At 38.9% G+C, this 19,807-nt stretch overlaps 1 protein-coding gene across 1 annotated transcript in view; it reads right to left on the reverse strand.

Annotated features, from left to right (window-relative positions):
* Positions 1-927: 927 nt before the first annotated feature.
* CLCN4 (chloride voltage-gated channel 4) overlaps positions 928-19,807 on the reverse strand; it is a 35,922-nt gene continuing 17,042 nt past the window's right edge. The window contains exons 5-12 of the mRNA XM_072332134.1: positions 17,831-17,953; positions 16,132-16,338; positions 15,959-16,039; positions 14,865-15,410; positions 12,373-12,559; positions 9,590-9,988; positions 6,669-6,885; positions 928-5,263 (exon numbers count right to left, since the gene is read on the reverse strand). Of these exons, the coding sequence (XP_072188235.1) occupies positions 5,173-5,263; positions 6,669-6,885; positions 9,590-9,988; positions 12,373-12,559; positions 14,865-15,410; positions 15,959-16,039; positions 16,132-16,338; positions 17,831-17,953 (1,851 nt within the window). The 3' untranslated portion in view covers positions 928-5,172. The remainder of the gene's footprint in view (positions 5,264-6,668; positions 6,886-9,589; positions 9,989-12,372; positions 12,560-14,864; positions 15,411-15,958; positions 16,040-16,131; positions 16,339-17,830; positions 17,954-19,807) is intronic.

A 19,807-nucleotide genomic window follows, 5' to 3' on the forward strand; every position in this document is an offset into this window, starting at 1 on the left:
CAGTCTGTCGGACATTGTCTGGAGGGCTGAGCTACCACAGTGGGGAGGGACTGGAAGCGAGATTGCATCTGGAGCTGGAGCAGAGGAGCAGGACAGCATGGGGAATAATGCTTCTTGCAGCAAATAAATAGGAAGGAGGGGGCTCCTGAAGGAACAAAAAGGCACCTAGATGGCAATCAGCCATTTGGTTTAGTGAAAATGAGCACCTAGGCCAAGTGCGTAGTGCACAGCTGTAACAGGGCAGCACTGCATTCCTCTCAACATTTTCTCTTCCATTTCCTGCCTCTGCCATCAGAAGTGATGACAGGAAGGTCGAGGGCTCAATCCCTCATGACCAACTACAAACTAAAGAAACTATTACTGCTTGTTTAAGCTGCTGCAAGCCTGTTGCCTCCCAGCTTTTTGGTGTGGGCTTCTTGGGCCATGTTAGGGCTACAGCAATCCATGGAACAAGCTGTGGGCCTTGATACTCCAGCACCAACTTCTAAAGTAGGTAATTTATCTTCAATGAGGATATTGCTTAAATGTCAGTCTTAGCAAATTTGTTCCATGGAGCTTGGTCTTGAAATCTCAAATACCTTTTGGGATAAGTTATTTATCATTATCTCGTTTAAATAAAGCCATAGTGCCTTTCTATTTGCTTGTATTTATCTACAAGTTAGTACATTAATCAGATGAATCCAATATTCTTTGCTATTAGACAAAAGTTCTCCTCTGACAAAGTTTCAAGGGTGGTTTTATGCTACCAAATTTGGACTTCCTAGCTCTCAACTTCATGCTGGGTAACCTAAAACTGAATTAGTTATCCTATATTATCCATCAGACTTCAGTTATTTCTACAGGTGGAAAAGGAAAACATCAAAATTGTACAGAGCCATTAAAAGGTACAATTCTCCAATTATTAATACATTCAAGCAACATTCCCAGTCCTGTAAGTCATCAGTTTTATTTAAAAAATAGATTCCAAACATGTTTTTTGATAAGGTGCAACATCTATACTGTTTTCTACCATAATAATAAAATAAAATAAAAATACAACAACAAAACAATATTCATAACTGTATCGTCATTCCAACACGGAATCAATGGGTCTTCTGTAATTCTTAAACATTCTTTATCTGCTTCATCAAAGCATAATTAATAGTTAGTGTCACTGTGACAGCCGAAGGATATGGCTAAAGCCATCCATGTCCTGCATTTTAATAATAAACTTTCTGGTACAGGTTGCTTCACGCGCACATCAGAAGCTGAATATAACTGAACACAGTTCATGCAAAACAAAGGTACAACACTGAATTTGCATCATTCAAAGGTTTTTGCTCTCTTATTTAGTTTGACATTATCAAAGTCCAACCGTTTGAACGTGAGGATTTCACAGGCTGCATAAGCAAAGCACTGTGTACTAATATATATCAGTTTCAGATTCATCAGGCTATGTGACTATGATTTTGAATTGTATCAATTCAAATACTTAAGGCTGAGGTCTATACCTCTTGGAGTCTATTCAGTGACTTCTGAGACACATTTGGGAATATAGATGGAAAATGGTGAATAACGGTGGTGGGTTTGTTATGGGGAATGACCTAAGACTGTTACATTAGAATTGCTTTTTCTCTTTTTTTCTTTTTGAGAAAACCATGTCATTAATTTCTATTAAGAATGTTCCCCATTCAGACACTAAAGCTATATGAGCAATGAAAACTGTATAGTGGAGGAACTTCACAGGAGGTACAGCCAAATACCATTTCTGGAAGTCTTCTGATGAGCAAAGCCTCTCCTGTTTCAAAGCCTTGTTGCCTTTCTAGCCTTAACTCAGCCTTGATAATACCAAGCAGATGAAGTTAGCTATTGCTATGCTGTTTCTGATGACTCGATTTTAGTCTCTGCTCTAAAGAGGAGTATGTTTGTTAAAAAGATGTGAACCCCCATTTCCCTGTCTTCTGTTTGGGTGGTAGTCCTAGAGTCAAAGCAGTTCTTTCTGTTGTTGTTTCTTACAAACCATCACGATGGTTTTATGGATCCTGTTCTTAAACCCTTAAGGCTATTCATATACAACATATACAGTAAGGTGAGCTGAGAAAACATCATAGAGCTGGCTCTTTGTTTTAGTGGATCAGGCCACTGGGTATCATGGAGAATTGGCCTGTGCATAGCCATGGACTGAGTTTAAACAGATAGACTTGGGTTTTCTGTATCTAAATGAGTTTACGTTTGTGACAAATTTAATCTTACCTAATGCAAAATCTTTCTCTCAAGAACCAATTTTTTCAGCATTGATGTACCATCCCCGTTTTTCTTAGCAAATACTTACTCATGAATGCTCTTCAGAGTTAGATCTGCTGTGGAATAAAGTCTAATGGGGCATGGACTGAAGTTTGCCTGGCTAACACAGAGATCTTTAAGACCTCCTTTTTCTCCTTGACATATGTGAAACAAAGAGTTTCATTTCAAATAGCAAATAAATGCACTTATTTCTCTTGTCTTGTGAGCAAAAGAGGTATTTAGAAGTGGTAAGTGAATCACAGAATCATAGAACGACAAGGTTGGAAGGGACCTACAAGATCATCTAGTCCGAAGTGGGGAGAGTCTGCATACTTACTTCCCATATATACATAAAAGGAGATGGAGAAAGTGTTCATCAAGCACACATTAATGTTAGGAGCCATAAAAGTGAAAAGTAAAACACAGTCTTTCCGTTTTAATTTCAGAATAAAACATTGCCCCCAGAAGTTAGTCTATTTAGATTCTAGTAATTTGGAGCAGAACTTGACGTTTGTACAAAACCCCATTTGGGAAATCACTGATTTTTAGAATGAATTTTAAAACCCTCGTCAGATGATGGAATCCAGTTTTCATGAGATTTGTGGTTGACTTGGTTGCTTTTTTATGAGTTTCATTGATGACTGCTTCATAGAAAAACAAAAGAAACGACAACATTATGTTGCATTTCCTATTTGCAGAAGGGTTACTCAGACCCATGGTTTATGTTTAACAATATGCCTTTAATAACACATCATGCTGCAGCTGTTCAGTTAACCAAAAAAATACGCACTTCACTATTCATGGGATTTGGTCAGAGCTACATGTATTTATGTCAGCCTGTTGCAAACACTATTGTTAAGTGCCGTACTTAGCAAATTAAAACTATCCCTTTCTTTTTCTTAAACAATTTGGGCCATACTTTGTCTGAATGCAGTAGGACGCCAGCCAGAAGGAAGCAGGGTCACTGTAGATAAGAACAGGAATTTCTAACTTTGGGCATCTAACTTAGGGTGCACCTGGTTAGTTGTCTCAGTTCAGGGACACAGCGATCATGCCTTCAAGTTGGCTCAATAGTATGGCTTTTGTCTGGTTCTTCTGGCATATTCTTCTCATCTCTGTCCTTGAAAACCTTTTGGGTGCAATAGACTCAAGTTTCTGTTATCTGTATAATTTTGAGCAAAATAGTAGAGGTTTTAGCTGCCTAAATCAATGGTTTGTTCAGAGACTTGGCCCTCCTGATGGAGCATCTAAATTATCATCCAGTCATTATCTTCAAGCTCACAAACCAAACACTGGGCAGCATGGATTAGGTGTTACTGAGAGTAGAAATTGGTCATCTATTACTGAAATCAGTAATGACTAAAGTGCTAGTGTATTATCACAGAAAGTGTTGACTCCATGTATCTCATACAGGACCAAAGCAAGAAAATGTAACATTTTTACCTGAGTGGCTCCGAGGCCCCTATGTAGGGGTGTTAAATCATGTTTTCTTGCTACAAGCTGATAAATAATTAAAGCCTTTCTATTGTTGACTGCATCCTCAGTCCGTTTGATCCCTTATCCCTTCCACAGTGCAGTGGGGAGGGATTCTGTAGTCCTGTGACTGGCAGATATAGAATAAAGAACAAATATGCTACAGAATAAGCGTCTGTGGTTGTTAAATTAACTTAAGCAATCCCTCGGCAGGTGCAGACAAGCATCAGGAAAAGCCAATGAAGGAAGGGAACTAAGTGGAGAATCAGGAATCAATGCGGAACTTCAAATTTCTGTGAAAAGCGACAATTTCTCTTTATGCAAGGAGTGACAGGTGAAGCCTTATCACCAGCACGAATGAGAGCTGGATACCATTCTCCCTTTTGTGCCTTTTAAATTTCCTTCACGGGCTTTCATGCTTTTTTCTATTGTCACAGCAAACCACATAATACTAAGTATTACAGTATCTGCACGCAAAATTGCATAGAGAAATAGGAAATCACACACACACAATGGCTGAGGTTGGGAGGGACCTCTAAGGATCACCTATTCCAATCCCCCTGCTCAAGTACATTGCACAAGATCACATCCGGGTGGGTTCTGAATATCTCCAAAGAAAGGAGACTTCACAGCCTTTCTGGGCAAGCTGTGCCAGTGCTCCATTACCCTCACAGGAAAGAAGTTTTTCCTCATGCTCCTAAGAAATAAGTCACATTTCAACATTAATAAAGAAAAGCTGATTGACAGAAATATTGAACCGTATACCTATAAACTGTATAGATATATAAACTGTAAAATTCAAAGGACTAAAGCAGGGAGCAGCAGCCACTATATTTGAAAGTGAATTGAAACATGCTCTTGCTCCTTTCATTTCAGTCCTGAATTTACTTAACTTTTACAAAAATAAGTGAAAGTGACAAAATCTTTGACTTTAAAATATGACTTTCTTTTTTCCTCATGAAAATGGTATAAATCAACAGCAAATAAATAGCCATGGCTTTCAGTAATAAGAACAACTGACATTGCTCACACACTCTCTAGTTTGGAACACAAATCTTTGTTAACAGTTTATACAAAAACAGTGTCTGCTAGTCTTCACACCTGCCTCCTGAGTTCCTCTGAATGTTGATGCATCCCTCTGGCGCTCCTGGCTCTTTGTCTCTCAGCACCACATCACTTACACCCACCAATGCACCAATTGAGCTGTTAGGAAACTCATTAAGAAAACACAGCTTGATGTCTGCAGCTGCTCAGAGCTTCTAAACTGCCTTCCTCATTAAATAAGTGCCATCCTGCATCCACACCCTCTGTCAGAGACGCATTAGACCATTCCTCATACACATTACGTTTTCCCTTGAAATAAAAAGAAACACTGAACACCTCTGTGTTAATCTAGAAGGGATTCCTTTGGGATTACTTTCTTATTCCTTTAACAGTCTAGTTAAACATGATAGATTCAGGGTCCTGGTTTGCCATTTGAGCCATATGTCGTAATACATCCTTTTTAGTTATGATACCCAGCAGCCTCCTAGAGGAGAAAAGGAAAGGAAAGGTCAATGATTGTCCATATATCATCTGTGTTTTCCTATTCAGCTACAGAGACATTTTGTTAGTGCTTCCATCTAACACTGTACATACTCTCCATTTTCCAGTGATTATCTCTTATAATAAACATTCACACTTCATGTATTTTTACTACCTCAACTGTGATTGTTAACTAAAATATTTTGGGTTGTTATCTCCTTTTGTTGGGAACATGATTCAGTGGGGAGCTAAAATTATTGACACTTCACATGACAAAGTAATATATTTCCTTGCACTCAGGCTGCAAGCATAAGCAGCACAAAACCAAGGCACCAAGGACATGCATAGAGTTTAATAGTACATAAATTATGCTAAAGCGTGGACTTTATGAAATTCTCACTGTGTGACATCATAATAACTTTCAATTTGATTAATAATTTCTCATTTATGTGATCCTAAATGAATTGTATCGATTAAGAAATATGAAGCCTATTGAGTATCTGGCCGCAAGTGTAAAAAATTTCCGAACATTCAGTGTTCCAGGGCTTTTATTTTCAATCCTTGAAGGCAATGAGGCACTGAGTTTTGTAGCTGTCATTGTTAGAATTATTCCACATGTAGTCCTAGAGACTGAGATAAAAATTTCCAAATCTGAGTACCTCAAATCAAGACCAATTAATGGTCCTTATATATTTATGGCTGAGCACAATGCCTTGGCAGATTATATACCATATATATAATAACAGAAAATGTTTTTGCAGAAGATTCAATTTTAATCTTCTGCATTTGAAATCGATGGCTCTCTTTTTGCTATCTTGCCATAAAGTTTCTTCTTATCACCAGATCATGTGGTGAACAGTGCTCCAAGAATAACTGAAACCCCACTGGAACCATGGGATGTTATTTCTAGTGCATCCCTATACAGCTTTTTACTCTTCTAATTTCATGTTTGCCCACATTCCTTCAATAGTTTTTCATGGACTTTCATTTCTTCATAAGCATCTATTACGGCTGGATGTCTAAGAAAAGACACATCGTTTGCAAATAGTACTACTTGCCAGATTTGCCTTTACTGAATAAGAAACTATAGTGGGAGTCACAACTTACTTACTTTGTATTTACCTATCTTTACCATATCTAAAGGGCAATACAATGAAGAATTTGGGAGAATGGCATGAGCACCTGGTAAAAGCCATTTTGGTTGTGAGTCTGATGTTTTTTCTTCCCTGAAGAGATACCAGATGCACTTTTCCTAGTTTTTTCATCAACAGAATAGAATAAAATCATTCAACTGAGTGTCTCAGAGGTACTGATTAATTAGTTATTGTCTGTACTTGGCTTTACATGAGAAAAAGAGTGTTTCTGTTAATGCTAAAGAAAATCTCCTGAGATTCTTGAACCATACTTACCCACTGCGAGTGACAAGACACTGTCGGAGTCCAAGTTTCCGGAAGATATCTACCACAGTCTCCATCGGTGTGTGGTCAGTGACAGTGAAAGGGCTCAGGTTGAGAATACGCCGCAGCTTCAGAGGATGGGGACTATTGGGTGGCAGTTCCGGAGGATCTTCAGTGAAATACACAATGGAGTTGCTCACTACTCCATCTTGACGCTGTCTTGCATTCTCTGTGCAACAGAAAGATAGAGGGAGAAGGTGAGCCAGGCTTGAAAACAGGCTTGATATCAACAATGCAATGTATCCCTATTTGGAAAGCAGTGGACTTTTGACTTAAACGTTCTGAAGTACTGGAAGCTGAAGTCATGGAAAAAACTTGAATTTCCTTGAGATATTGTTTCCTTGATACGTCTGAAGCAAATGATATATTTACAAAAGCGTACTTCTTCTTGTTTGAGATAATGCTTTCCTAAATAAAAATGGGGCTCGTTACATTCATTAACATCACTAATTCAGTCTCAGACAAATCCAAAAGACTTTATGTAGTTTCCTCTATTCTTAGAATCACAACAGAAACTTCCACTACATGCCTGAAGGAGAGGCGTTCCAGTCATCTTGGAGCTGTATGTATGTCTGCTAGCAGATCTCTGAGGGGAGCTGAGAAAATCTGAGTGTTGTAAAAAGGCAGCAAAAGACTAATTCGCATCCTATGGACCTAGGAGATGTATGTGTGTTATTCTAGACTGGCACAACTCTGGGATCCAGGGTGAATTATGTAGTTTCACACTTAATTCCTTAAGTAGAGTTTATTTACTCGCATTTTAAAAGGGCAGGAAAAGTAAGTCTCCTGTTTAATGGAAAACAGTGTAAGAAGGAAATGAGTCTGATATATTTTTCTCAACAACAAGTATTTGAACCTTTTCAAAAAGTCAAAATCTTCAATACATACTTTGATCGAACTATGCAGCTTACACTACATTAGGAACTTACGTGATCAATATAAACCTTCTACTTTAAGGTATGACTTTACAAGAATTCTTAGCACTGAAGTGATTTATTTTCTTGGTAGTGTTTACCTCATTTTTACTCATCATTACAGGTTTGAGATAGATTTCCAAATGGTAAGCAACTTCTCTCTCCTCAGAACTAGCATATCTTGTGTTTGGCTCAGAGGGCTATATTTTTTCTTCTTTTCTTCTTATTTTTATTCTTTTTTTCCTTCTCTGTATAAATTCTTGGAAATGGTAGGAATTATTATCTTTGATTAATATAAGTTGCTTCTGTTCTTGAGAGGTACAGCAAATCAGACATACTCAAAGCATATGTATATATTCTTGGAGGTCATTTCCATCAATCAAAGTGCAGAAATCTGCTTCTGTGACTTGTAATGTGTAGACAGTAATGGTTTCCAACATGTTCCAGCTGCATTTTTTTCCTTTTAATGATCTTTGTCTTGTAATATTTCTGGAACTGGAGCAGTTTTGGCTCAAACCTAATATCAGTATATTATATGATTCTCAACCTTCTCACCCCACATATTACAAGCCTTATTGCAATTTATAGGAATGATGCTAACTTTGTCTCATCTTGTTTTGATTCATACGTCTAATTTCAAGTGTGAACATGCTGCATAGTTCTTTGATATACGATCTGTGGTAAGAGGTAACATTAATCAAAATTAACTTCCACCCTTTGATAAAAACCCTTGACAGCTAGGTATTTCCTTCCTGAACACGCACCCAAAACAACAGGCACAAGTACTTTAGTTACCACTTTGCCGCTCCCAAGGCAGCAATGACTCTGGACAACAGTGATTAACCAAAGCCATGACTTCACTCCTGAAAGCCAAACATCTCTCTAGAGATATGTGAATGATGTAGTACTTTTGAGTAAATTCAGTGGTATCATAAAAATGGTGGACTTTGTGTGCAGTCTCACTGGATGGAGAATTAAATTAAAGGTGAAACAGATGAACAGATGATTTTTTGCAATCAGTGGGTAAGAAAAACAGATACAGATTAGCAGAAGAAGCAAAACAAATGATTGACAGTGACTTTACAAAGTAATCTGTGAAGAAGGCTCTTGTCTTAGAGAGTGAATTAATTCTCCCAAATGTGAAATGGCCTCTCATGTTCAGGGGTTCACAGTTCACAGCTTACATTAACTGTGTTGCTCTTCCAACTCCACACTGGGGAAAATGCAATATACAGGTCACCTGGATTGTGTTCAAAACTCTGCCTTTTGTACAATGTCTAAGAAGCTGGCCAAATATAAGAAGAGTTTTACGGAGTCAAACACTGTAAAGCAGAAGTCATATTAAATGGACACATATATTCTCAGAGGGTGACTGACCACCTAAGTTCCCCTGACTTGCCTACCTGCTCAACAAGGACCTACAGAGGGATGCAATCCTCCTGGAGGTGCTTTGGAGCAATTAGAAGTCATATTGCTGTTTGCTCTACAAGGACCAGACATTTATAGAGATTACTTGGTGATCCACGGTGTAAGAAAGAAATGGTGTGGAAGTAGATTGTGATGCAGAGAGCTGTGTGTGAACCAGCATTTTATGCAAGACTCAATAGTTATTGCCTTCATCCAAGAGGTCAGTTGTGTGAAGGAATCGGAGTACTTCTCCAGTGTATTCCCTCAGCCAGCACACTGCAGATGCACAACTGGTCAAGCAAGAGAAAGCTGAGGCTTCTTACTTGAAAGTGTATCTCTATACAGTATGACATGTCGTTTTATGGTGGTACTGATGCTAGTTCAAACTGAGGATGCATTCTGCAGGGCATAATGTTGGGAAAAAAAAGAAATATAGTTGTGAGCCTGACTCTGCTTTTCAGATTCTTCCACTTAACAGAATTGTGAATAACACAGTTAACGTCCCACGCTATCAAAATCAAATTTACTTGTATACTGATACTCTCTACTCACTTATTGCCAGAATGAGCTCTCGTCTTTGTGCAAATCCAATAAGTCGCTCTGAGTCTTTTGAGACCACAACTGGGAAGCCATTGTAGTCAGTTTCCTTGATTAATGTCTCAACATCCTCCACAGTCATGCTGTCCTGTGTCAGAACAGAAAGAGGAGCTTCACCACGCCTTGGTCTCATGACATCTGTTGCCAGAGTTCGGTGGGTAAATTCATCCTTCACATCTAGAAACGGGTAACCATTCAGATGAATGTGAGCTTCATAGATCCCTTCTTTCCCAAAGGCGTCTGCCACCCACTTGCTTGTGACAGCTGCAGCCATAAGAGGTACAATATACTCCAGGCCTCCAGTTAGCTCAAACATAATCACCACCAGAGAAACCGTCATTCGAGTAACGCCACCTGGTAACAAAGAAAGCAGTCACATATCCTCAGTTCTCCTTAAGCATACCTACTAAGCATCTCATTTATCTTTTTGTGTCTTGCAGTCTAAAAGTTACAAAATTACTCATGCTGAATACTTTGCCCTTATACTTTGTGAAGTACTGGGGGGCTTATTTAACTGAAGAAAGAAATTATTCATCTGCTACAATTTTCATCAAAAAGATTGAGCAAACTTGCTCAAACCAAAGAAGTGAACTTGGAAAAGCAAAGAATTAATGCTACAGGACTGAGCTACCAATCTAGAAGGCATGCAAAAACTTCAGCTATGCTGGATTCTTGGGAAACTAACACTGAATCCTGCTGTTCACTCTCAAAAATAACTCCAAGCATCATCAAAGTTCCATGGTTGAGACGGGCAGGATTTCAGCTCTGGAAGCTTTGACAGCTGGCCTTCACTTTGGGTGACCTATAGCATTCATACTGAAAAGAAATCGAAGCATTATCCTCAAGTATGTCACAGTTACAAAATCCTATGTAGGACCACTACAAGCTACACTACAGTAGCATAACACACAGTTTGAACTGAGACAACTTGGTTTTAGGCCACTTAGGCATGCAGCTCTACAGAGGGTTGTAGCTGTATTTTTCAATTGAGTCTCTTCATTTTATAAGCAAACTTCTTCCTCTTTCAGTTTACATTAAAGGATAAAAATAATCATGTATCTGCAGACAAGTGTGTATGTATCACTGAATTATTAGGTAATGTATCTTTGCCTCTGTTCAAAAGGTAAACGTAATAAATCTGCTATTTTTAGTCCTCACAATACAACAACATTTTAGATGAGTGGAATCAGCAAACAGGTCATTAAACAATGTTTTTATTCTACAACATACACAAAAATTAAGTTTTTTGATTATTTAACACGACGATCTGGATATAACTTTCGTCTCAGGAATGTCTTAATGACTGAGTCTGAGAAGCTGAGAGGAGATACCACTGTAAGGATCATTTAATACTTCCTTTGTTTCTTACAGCCTTTCCCTCAGTAAGACAGAATACTGGCCTTAAGAATAAGTTCTGACCACACCACTGTATGTTTCAACATACTGCTAAAAGCACTGCACCTTGATTTGAACTTTTTGAAGAGGAAGTGACTGTCGGCCAGAGGATGAACTGGAATATCACAGAAAAAATTTGTGTTATTTCTTTTATGAACATTAAGATCATTTATGGATAAGAGAAAGTGCTTTATGCTTGCTGAGAGTAAGATTCATCCTAGCTGTTGTTACACGTCTGCATTGCTGTAGCAGTCATCCAGATTGCTTTTATAGCCTCTGGAAAGAACAGTCACCTTGAAGGATAAATTCACCTGATTTCTACTGCCAGATGAGACTGAACTTTGCAGTATCTCATTTTTAATGTATGGACTGTGAAGGGTATCAGTGCATCTCAGGTGTCAGTGTCTACAATACAGACAGTAACTTTAGACAAGCAAATCCCACCTTCAGTTCCTCAGTAAATGATCACGCAAACAATCCTATTTCTTTAACGGGACACTCTGAAACTGAAATGTCCCCAGCTCTTCTCTGAGTGTATCTTTCCCACTGTTATTTCATCACCTAATGATTCTATCCATGATGATAACAAAAGGACCTCACGCACATACAGAAGGGAAAGGCATGGTAGGATAAAAATGCACTCAGATGGTATTCTTCAACATTCCTGTTAGATTTATGACTAGAAATTTAATATGTGAGGTACGGTTCAGTAACCTAGCATTACTAGTTAACAGGTCATTCCTGTAAAATCCAATGAATCCCAGCAATTTAATGTAATCAGATGTTGGCCTACAGCCAAAATGAAAACAAAAAGACAACTCAGTTGACCAGAGTTTGACACACAGCCATAATAAGACCCCAATTTTTTACTTCTGCGTAGCTTAAGATTTGGCCAGACCTGAGAAGTTTATTCCCTGGCACTAGAGAGAGAATACAATCTAAACAAGAAGTAGCTTTACTTCAGCTACAGTGAATTTCACTATATCTAAGGGAAAAAGCAAGCAAGCAACACAAATTACCACCATCGTTTCTCCTTGGAAATCTGTAACCTAAGTTTATTTTAGTTTCTTCATTTGTGCTCTTTTGGCAGATTACAAGTAAACGCTGGTGACTGCAAGTCTCTCTTGTTGACTTGTCTACACCTGTAGACACCACTTGTTGCCTTCTCTCTTGTTGACCAGTGGGGAGACCCTTTGAAGAAGCTTCCATGCTTCAGCCCATCACATCTATTACATTCAGAAACACCAGCATGAAACCTAACACAAATACAATACCCGCTTAAGCAATTTATAGGTTCCCAAATGTTGGTGTTTCCCATGCACAATGATCAGCATATACTGTACCCAAGCAAGCTGCCGCTCCCACCATAGCATAAAGTCCTGGAGTGACACAGTCTGCCCCAGGTCTGCACCAGTTCCTGAAGATGATCCAGTCATGATGGTGATAGGCCAGCTGCTCTACTCCAATTCCAACCATCCTGCCAGCCATGGCTCCAACAGCCATACTGGGAATGAAAAGACCTGAAGGAATCTTGAATAAAATACAGAAGCATGAGAACACTGACAAAAATAATCAGTAATGAAATTATACACCAAGCAATTAGGTATTTATTTTTGGCAATATGAAAGCCCATTGTCTTTATTAAAAGCTAGATCAGAAGTTCATACTTTTCTTGGCAGCTTATAGTGACGTTCCTCATGTTTTCCCATAGGTTTCTACAGTGACTTTGCATGGCTGCATGAATATTAATATCTTTATATAATTCAAATGCATTTTAGAAGCCATTCAGAACTCTTCCTGCTGCATCACACTGAATTTGACAGTTAAATGGTGGCTTTGAGTCATAGTCTGTTTTTAAAGTCAAGATATTCCTGGTTTTTCCTTTATTGCTTCCTCATCAGAAGCCGCTGATGTCTCTGTCAAGGGCTCAAGAATAAGCTCAACCGAAAATAACATCTTGAGTTCAATCTCTATCACATGAAATATTTTACAGCTTTGTTACTAGCCTTTCGGGCTAAATCAAACCAGATTTTAAATTAAATGTCAAATAGAATAAAAATTTAAGGAAAGGAGGCCGAGTGCTCAGAGGCAGATATTTCTTCATCTCAGATTGCTATAAATTTTCCTGGAAGATCAATGAATCTTTTCCTTCATGTCTGCTAAACAGAAAAGTCACAGATCACTAAAAATAAATAAATAAATAAATAAATAATAAAAACCACAAACAAACAAACAATACTAAAACCAAACCAAACAAACAAACAAACCAAGCAAAAATAAGCGAATACAACAAAAACAACAGGCCATTTCTATTCACCTAAGTGATTTTTTTTTTTCTTAGAAGTCAAATCAGAGACAAATCTCCTGGAGAAGGGAACTCAAAAACAATTGCAAAGGGCCCACAAGCATCAAGGTTGTGGTTTTTTGACAAAGATTTTTCTATGATGTTGTTGCATAATTCTGAAATTACACCTTGAGCTTCCTAAAGAGTGAAACCAACAATCTTGGCATTGTCCAGATGCAGGAGCCATCTCTCTCCCAATATACTGTTAATTTTCCTGATAGAGTCAAATTGAGCATTCTAAATTTGCTGGATATGGCCATTTTAACTGTTCCTTTTCAGAATAGTTGAAGCTATCAGTTGAAACTAACAATTTTTTAATATATCAAATTAAGAATTACATGCCAAGTAAAGAACCAAACACAGAAGTTTCAGCTAATGACCAAGTATAGCAAAAACTGTCTCCTAGCCCCAGTACAAATCACAGTCTGTTGTGAAGGGCCTCTATTTTCAAGTCCTTCCCCTGAATTCCCTTTGGATATCTTTAATATCCAAGTACTCCTAAACTCCCGCTCATTCTCCATGCTCAAGAAATCAGCTGGACTTAGTCACCAGTTCTGACTGATGTGAGCATCACTCCGTTGCTCTTGTTATCAAGGGTATCCCATCAGGAGAAATCACGAAAGAAATATAAAATGCAATATATATATATATATATATATATATATTTAAACTAGCTTTCTAGAGCATAGTTCTTCAGTTCAAGCTCAGAATAACTTCATATCATCTGCTGCAATCGGATCTGGATTTACATGCTCAGATAACAGGAGATGTAGACAGACATATTTTTTTTATATGGGCTGCAGCACTCACACACGCAGAACTCTCCACAGTCAGTTTTGTATATATTGAAAGCTTGGATAAATTGTTCTTGGATCTTTCATCGCCCATTTATGGGGAGGAGAAGGACTGGTAGAAAAAAACAACCCGTGAGTCTAGAATAATCAAATTATGTATCTATCAGTCCTCCCACTCCTGATTTTTTCCAGGCTAAAGTGCTTAAAAGGATTCAAAGACAGAAGTTTTCACCTACTTTTATATCTTTGTTAGGTTTTAAATGTGTGAATCTGTAAACTGAAATCTATAAGTTCCCTGAGCGTAGTTAGCTTGACTCACATTAAGACAATAATCCAACAAGACAAACAACAGTGTTAACAGTCTGTATCCCCGACAGAGCTGAAAGACAGCTGCAGTGGGAATCAAGCTGAATTTGCTCCTTTGCAGCAGTCAATTTAAATATCCTTCTAGATACCATTTTCTCTTAATAAAACTGAAATTAACTAAAAGGTGCAGGAATGCAAGGTTTTGGCAGGCCAATGGACCACTAGGTATCACAATAGCCCACACACACCTGAAGGTAAGTCAGAGGCACCCAAACCATGCAATACAGACTTGAGCTGCTGACTACAACCCATTTGTACTTTGGGATATATAGACAGATTTGGTACTAAATGAGAAGCACCACAGTGAGCTCTGCACCAGTCCCCAGTTTACCTTCATTCCGAAAGTGAATATTGTGATGACGATTTTAAACACCAAAGCCAAGGCGAGCTGCCACATGGCAGTGTAGACTCCAGGGCCAGCAGGTCTGTCAGGAATGTCATCCACTGGCCGAGTCATGTTTGGGTCATTGATGTAGTCGCAGAGCTGGGAGGACTCCAGAGCACCACAGTCATTGAAGAGCTCTGAGATCAGCTCACTGGTGCTCCTCCGGGTGTATGGGTTGGGGTAGGCGATGATGGCAGTGATAGCTGTTATCACAATAACTTCTAGGACTGGGTATTTCCCAAGCCTGGTGGTTTTTCGCCTCCTACACCAGGCAATGTTGCAGCGGATAAAGAGGGTCCCCCAGAGGCCACCAAAGACACCAAGAAGAATGAAGGGGAAGAGCTCAGCCATGTACCAGGGGGTATGGTACTCCACGTAAAAAAGGACCAGTCGGCTATTTCCAAAAGGATTGATGGACCTCAGTGTGAAGGCAGCCACAAGAGCAGCGAAAAATGACCTCCAGAGGGTTTTCAGGGGAAAGTAATAGCTGACCTAAAACCAGAGACAAGCAAACACTTAATTGAGCATGTCAGAGGTTGTTGGCTTTAGTTATTCACCTGAGTACAGTAGGCTGCTGTAGTTTGTTTCTTCTGTGACTTTGCATCTGACTGTACTGGGATCACCAGATGTTAAGTTAGCCAGAACGTATTCACAAAGGCATTAGAAAGGGCATTTTGAGGTTTGGATGTGGAGCAACAATCAATGAAACATCAACAAATCTAAATTCAAAGTTTAAAGAAGGTAAGACAGATGCTTCATAGGTCTGTCCATGCAGCAGTTGCCTTAAAGCCATAGGAAGCTCAGCACAGTGACGCATTTACAGACTGAATCATTTCACATGTTTCCAGAAAGCCAGTGAGCTTCTCTTATTTGAATTATGCTAAAATACCTGGCTAAATCTTATTACTAAAAATCAAAGTTTATTTTTGCTTTACAAGAAAAATAAGCATGTAAGTATATGAAAAATAAAGATGAATCTTAGAAAGAGGCATTAAAAGAAGATATATATTTATTGAAACAAATGAATTGCCAGCTCTCACCTCTTCCAGGCTAAAAAGTACACCGCCAATTGGAGCCCCAAAGGCAACAGAAACTCCTGCAGCTGCCGCAGCTGAAAGAACCTACAAAGCAAACATTCATGTACAAAGCGTGAGTCCTTTGAAACACTGAGAATCCAGAAAGGGAAATAAAGGATGATTCGAGCCAACCTCACCTCTCTTCTCTTTCCTTCATTCTTGCTGTACTTTGAGAAAAGGCTGCTGAAGAAGTTTCCGCAGCAACAGGCCACATGGACTAAGGGCCCTTCTTTCCCAAGGCTGAGGCCTGAAGATACCACCAGAACCAAGGTGACTGTTTTAATCAAAAGCGTCCACTTGCCCAAGTAGCCCCTAATAATGAACCCACTCAAGATGGTTTTTATCTGGAAAGCAGGAAGAACATGTTGAAGAGCTGAAGAAACCTTTTCTACTCTGAGCTTGCAAACTGAGTTAAAACCTCAGCAGAGTTAAAAATCACAGACTGCTTGGGAAAAGACAGCGATGGAGAGAAAGAAATCCAAGGTAGGGCAGCTATCCCACAGTGATATCTGAACAGGGGAGAACTGTTACTGTTACTATGGGTGGTCCCCTGAGCCGGTAGGGAGTCTCACAGAGATCAGTAGAAACATGAAACTCTTACATATCATCTTGGCTTACAGGATCAGAGTTAAACTAGACTGAACTTCAACAAAGCAGTGGCGGGGGAGGTAGGGGAAAGCAAATAAACAATCACAAGCCATTTCCAGTTAAAACAAGAAATAAAATGTTCTAAACATTTGGAATGGCCAGGACACAAAAGCATGCCAGTACTATGAAATTAGAAAGCCCAAAAGATCTTATTTGTACACATTTCCTCTTAATTTGGCATGTAAGTGGCTAACACAGAGCACAGTGTGCACGCATTACATAGAGACTGCAGGGGGATTTAGGTTTGGAAACCAGCCCTGGAAACAGACTACAGTTGAGTGTCACTTTCACATGTGTTTCCCCACACAATAACAATAACAGTGGGGACTGGAAAGCCATGTCCACTTTTAGCAGCAGGCCACTTTTAGCACTTCTAGCAGTGGGAACAAGAATAAGGAGTTGTGTTGTCATTGCAAGTCAAATCAGTATGTAATAACTTCTAAAATTTAAACTGTTAGCTTTTTCGGACATATTCTTAAGTAATAATCTCCATGGTTTTATAGCGCTTTTAATGAAAGACTGCTCTGATTTCAGAAACTGTGAGTAGTTACGCTACTTTAATTGCAGGGGTCACTTTGAACAACTACTTATGGACTTAAGCTCAATGCGCAAAATAGTAAAACTGATCAGAGATTCTGGCTGTTGTACTGTTGTCATAGCAGCTTGACATTGTATATAAGGACACAGTTTGCAGCCAGGTGCTTTTCAGGGCATCTCAAATCTTCAGTTACTCAGGAAATCTTAGGTTTGTTATCCTCTCCCTTTAGTTTGTTCTTGCTTAAAGTATAACCTAAAAATTTCTGTTGTTTATAACCAGCCCAAGTACTTTCATCCGAGGAAAACACTGTATAGTCTCTTATTCTTATAAGTTGGACTTTATAAACTGATGACAAGGAGCTGCTGATTTTTAATTCAATATACTTGAATTCAATACTTTATACATTAATTCAATATACGTTCTTCTTCACTGCCAGAGGTTAACAAGTCACAGTGGCATTTGAACATCGAACATCTTCTACTATGAAAAGTTCTGACTGTTACCATGAACACAGGTTAGACAAAGGAATGAAGGCACGTGAGGTTTGGTTCTATTCTAACTCATAAGTACAGTTCTGGAAGAAGAAATGGCAGCAAATGATCTTTTCTTTGGTTTGGTTTTTAGATATTCATCTGTAAAGAGAAACTCACCTCTGGGATTCCGGAGCCACAAGCATAGGGAGCAAACACCCTGACCAGGGAGACTGCCAGGAAAGCAAAACATAGAGCCCATAGAATGTACAGAAAATAGTTTAGAATGTAAGCACTCGCACCCTAGAAAAATGACAGTAATAAATATTGTTAGACAAATACAGTACACTAAGTCTTATGTTTCTTCTATGGATGAGGATGGCATGAAGCCTGGTTTTTTCATTTACATGCTAGCTGCTGCTTTGCATCAGAAAGGACAAATGACCTCATATACTCCAAAAAAATCTACTATCCACATGAAGAAGCAGCATACTAATACATATATCTAACCTAATCCATTCAGTCACTTTGTGAGGGACATAAAGGATATTCAAAGAGCAGCTCTCCATACTAATGCTTATCCTTCCAAACTGTATCACTACGTATATTAGTAGCCAGTTCAGCTCATGGAGCGGAAGGGTGAAAGCATAAATCCTTTCTTTCTATATGATACTACCTATGAGTTGAAAATCATTTGCAAACACAGCATCTTGCCAGGCACCACTCTCACACATCACATATTCCTGATATTTTAAAAGTATTCCAGTCATTAATTAAAGCCATCTGCAGACTAAACCTATTTACTTTACTGACAGAGTGGAAACAGTAGTGACCATGAGCTGTGGCTGACTTTTCAGGACCAGAATGAAAGCACATTCGGCAGTGACCTTCAAGTTTTCTACCATTCTCAATAGCCAAGTCAAAATTGTTGTTGAAGCTTGTCTTAAACTACCCCTCCCTCTTAACAAGCAAAATCTTTAGATAGATTTCAAAAACCACACCTACACGGACAACAGAGAACTTAGCTGAAGAATCTGGACTGATGCAAGGAGCTTTATTTTTCAAACAATCTCCAGCAACACGACACTACAGAATAAAAGCCAAGATGAAACTCAGTGCATTAACTGCTATGAATTCTTCACCTCCCAGTGAACTCTTCCTACCGGATGCAAGCCCAGCTGCTGAAGAACATCAAGGCGCTTTTCTTTGCTCTTGCAGGATAGCAGCGTGGATATCAACGTTGCAGTTAATCAAGTAGAAAAATAGGCTCTAATGAGTTGTATCATGTCTCCTGTTAATCAAATTGGCCAGACCCAGTTTCCAGTCATTAAAAAACAACAACAACAAAAACCCTAGTACAGTGAAGTGTCTCTGTTTACAAATTTGAACGAAATCAACCCTTAACAACATGAATCCCTGCTAAGCTTCATTTTCCTGACCTCTATCCAATTGAAAAAAAACACTGCCCTTACCCTTGTGGATATATTTGAAAGAAGGACAATTAAGTTCCTTTCATGCTTGCTGACATCAGCAGTTGGCCCTGCTAATAAAAACAGTACAGTATCATCCTGCAGTGCCCTGAGAACATAGCAGTCATGGATCTGACGCTTACAGTGATTGACATCTGTCTATATTAATCATGGATGTATGTTGGTGCAGCTGAAGACAGCCTTGTTTCTTCATGAGTGTTTTCACCTAGTGCTTTCAATTACAAACAGCTATGGCAATATTTACTCTCCCTCCAAAGAAAACTCTGGATATGTTGTCCCAGGACAAGATACTGTGAACCTGGATTAGCTCCAAAGGCCAATGCCATCACAAAAAGGTGGCCCTACAACACTGACATAAAGCTGCAGATCTGATTCTAAATTCGCTTCAGTCTAACTAACTAAATTTCTTCTTACTTCCGCTTCTTTCACATCTGAGAAACCAGATGAAAACTACGTCAGCTCATTACTGCAGTCACACATATACCTACTGCACTGTGGCAAGACCTCACAGGAGTCTATGTGGCCAGTTCAGCCTTATCCCTCGGGACGACTCTCATTGTTACATTTTCCAGATCTCTGTTTTTCTACAGATCCAATTGCAGAAGTTCCTAATAACTAAAAATAATAAATCCTTTGGGAAGTGAAGTAGTAGTAACTCAGTATAGCA

Source organism: Excalfactoria chinensis, chromosome 1, assembly GCF_039878825.1.
Source record: "Excalfactoria chinensis isolate bCotChi1 chromosome 1, bCotChi1.hap2, whole genome shotgun sequence".
Classification (NCBI taxonomy): Eukaryota; Metazoa; Chordata; class Aves; order Galliformes; family Phasianidae; genus Excalfactoria; species Excalfactoria chinensis.